The 2,244-nt window shown below is 51.5% G+C and overlaps 1 protein-coding gene across 1 annotated transcript; it reads left to right on the top strand.

Annotated features, from left to right (window-relative positions):
- Positions 1 to 785: 785 nt before the first annotated feature.
- LOC145353704 (G-protein coupled receptor 15-like) lies at positions 786 to 1,940 on the top strand. Its single transcript, XM_080204472.1, has one exon. It carries the CDS (start codon positions 786 to 788, stop codon positions 1,938 to 1,940), a length of 1,155 nt encoding a protein of 384 aa, XP_080060598.1.
- The last annotated feature ends 304 nt before the right edge of the window (positions 1,941 to 2,244 follow it).

The raw sequence follows: 2,244 nt of genomic DNA, 5'->3' as shown, positions 1-2,244 counted from the left end.
CTGTGTGGAGTTTGCATGTTCTCCTTGTGTCTGTGTGGGTTTCCTCCGGGTACTCCAGTTTCCTCCCACATTCCAAAGATGTGCGGGTTAGGTTGATTGGCCATGCTAAGAAATTGCCCCTTAGTGTCCAGGGTAGCAGAGGTTAGAGGGATTGGTGGGTATAATATGTAGGGCTATGGGGGTAGGGCCTGGATGGGATTGTGTTCGGTGCAGACTAGATGGCCCAAAGGGCCTCTTTCTGCACTGTAGGGTTCTATGGATAGAGAGAGAGGGAAGGGGATGGAGCTGTAAGTAGTCAAAAAGTGAGATGCAGAGAGATCTAGCGAGATACGAAAGGAGAAAAGGGATGAAAGAGAGGGGTAGAAAGAGAACAAGATAGAAAACGAGGGGAAGGGACACCGACAAAAGAGTTGGCAGCTTGATGAAAGAGAACGAGAATTTGGATGGCACAAAACGGGTAGGCAAAAGGCCACAGGCGATTGTTACAGAGGACAGAGTAATATTTGAGGAATGAGAATTGGAGGAGATAAAAGGACAATGAGGGACTATTAAGGTCAGTTGAGAAATGCAGTTTACCACCATCAATCCTGTTTACGGGGAGTGGGTGAGGGGGGGGGGAGGGGTTGTTGTTGCTGGTGGTGGCAGTCAGGAAGTGAAATTTGAGAGATAAAACCTCTCACATGCCAGGTGAAATGACAAATCAGATGCCAGGGGAGGGGAGTGAATAAGCTTCAACAGCCGTGAGCTGACAAACAATTACATCGAACAGAGAGAGACAAAGAGAGATGGAAGAGGTGACCGTGGAGAGCGTGACAGATTATTATTCTGATATGAATTATTATTACGAGTCGTTTCCCACTGAGATGAGTGAGGAAGAAGAGTGTGAAATTATCTCCCTTCCCCAGTCCAGTCTCTTCTTTCCCCTAGTCTACTGCCTGATCTTTGTGGTGGGAGTGCTGGGCAATGGGCTGCTGGTCTTAGCCATTGGGATGAGATGCCAGGTTAAGAGGCAGCTGGACATCTTCATCTTGAACTTAGCTTTGGCCGACCTGGTCTTTCTGATCACCCTGCCTCTCTGGATGGACGCTGAGGCCTGGGACCAGTCCTGGAGGAGTGGCCTCTTGCTGTGTCAGCTGAGTAGCTACCTGGTGGCGGTGAACGCCTACTCCAGCATCCTCTTCCTGAGTTGTATGAGTTTGGACCGTTACCTTGCTGTCATGCACCCGCTCCGCTCCCGGAGAGTCCGCTCCAAGGCTTACGTGACGCTGACCTGTCTGTTTGTGTGGGCAACCTCGTTCCTCTTGGGATTGCCGGTACTTCGCAGCCGAACCATCCAGACGCGGGACGAGGGGAGGGTATCCTACTGCGTCGAAGACTACAACTCCACCAACCCCGCTGTCTCTCTCACCTACTTGCTCCTGACTTTCTTCTGCCCAATGCTGGTCATCCTGGTCTGTTACTGCTCCATCACCAAGAAGCTGTGCCTCCAGTACAGGAGGAGCAAGAAACAAGACATCAAGCTGAGGAAGTCGATGAAGGTGGTCTTTCTGGTGGTGCTGGTCTTCTTGATCTCCTGGCTGCCTTTAAATGTTTTCCGTTGCTTGAATTTGGTGCTCCGCTGGGGAGTGGGGCAGGGGTCCTGCACCTTCCTGACAGCGGTGGGACTTGGTATGATGGTCAGCGCTCCCCTGGCCTTTGCCAATAGCTGCTCCAATCCAATCATCTACTGCCTCTATGACCGATCTATCCAGAAGGCTGTTCTGCAACTGCTGCTGCCTTGCCTCAAGCCCCTCCACCTCAGCCAGCTCTCTACCACCTTCGACAGTCAGCCCAGCAGATCCGTCTCCAGCACTGTCATCACAGAAGGTCTCAGCTACAAGAGGAGATTGACCTCCCCCACTATCCAGCTCTCCACATGGGCTCCCAACGTCCAACCCTGAGCCCCACTCTATGGGGGGAGGGGCTGCAGAGGGGAGGGGCTGGGGAGAGAAGCAGGGGGCTAAGCTTGGTGTTGGAACAAGAGGAGACTGTGTGCAGACGTTGATGTGGAGGAAAAACATTGACATTGACTAGATGCATCCAGTGTCCTTTCACTTTGTTCGACACATTACGTCATTCATAGACTCCTACCAGAAATGGCACCTTGCTTACAATAACGGAAGAAGATGGGGCATTCCATCCAGCTACAGGTAATCTCACATTAACCACATTCACGACTGTATATAGAGATTTCCCCTCTTTCCA

This window comes from Carcharhinus amblyrhynchos, chromosome 16 (genome assembly GCF_965287045.1).
Source record: "Carcharhinus amblyrhynchos chromosome 16, sCarAmb.v2.hapA, whole genome shotgun sequence".
Taxonomy (NCBI): domain Eukaryota; kingdom Metazoa; phylum Chordata; class Chondrichthyes; order Carcharhiniformes; family Carcharhinidae; genus Carcharhinus; species Carcharhinus amblyrhynchos.
Note: the sequence above shows the minus strand (reverse complement) of the source record. Positions and strands in the feature narration are given on the sequence as shown.

Excerpts from the sequence above, each read along its gene's own strand:
- LOC145353704 (XM_080204472.1), top strand. The coding sequence starts at position 786 with ATGGAAGAGGTGACCGTGGAGAGCGTGACAGATTATTATTCTGATATG.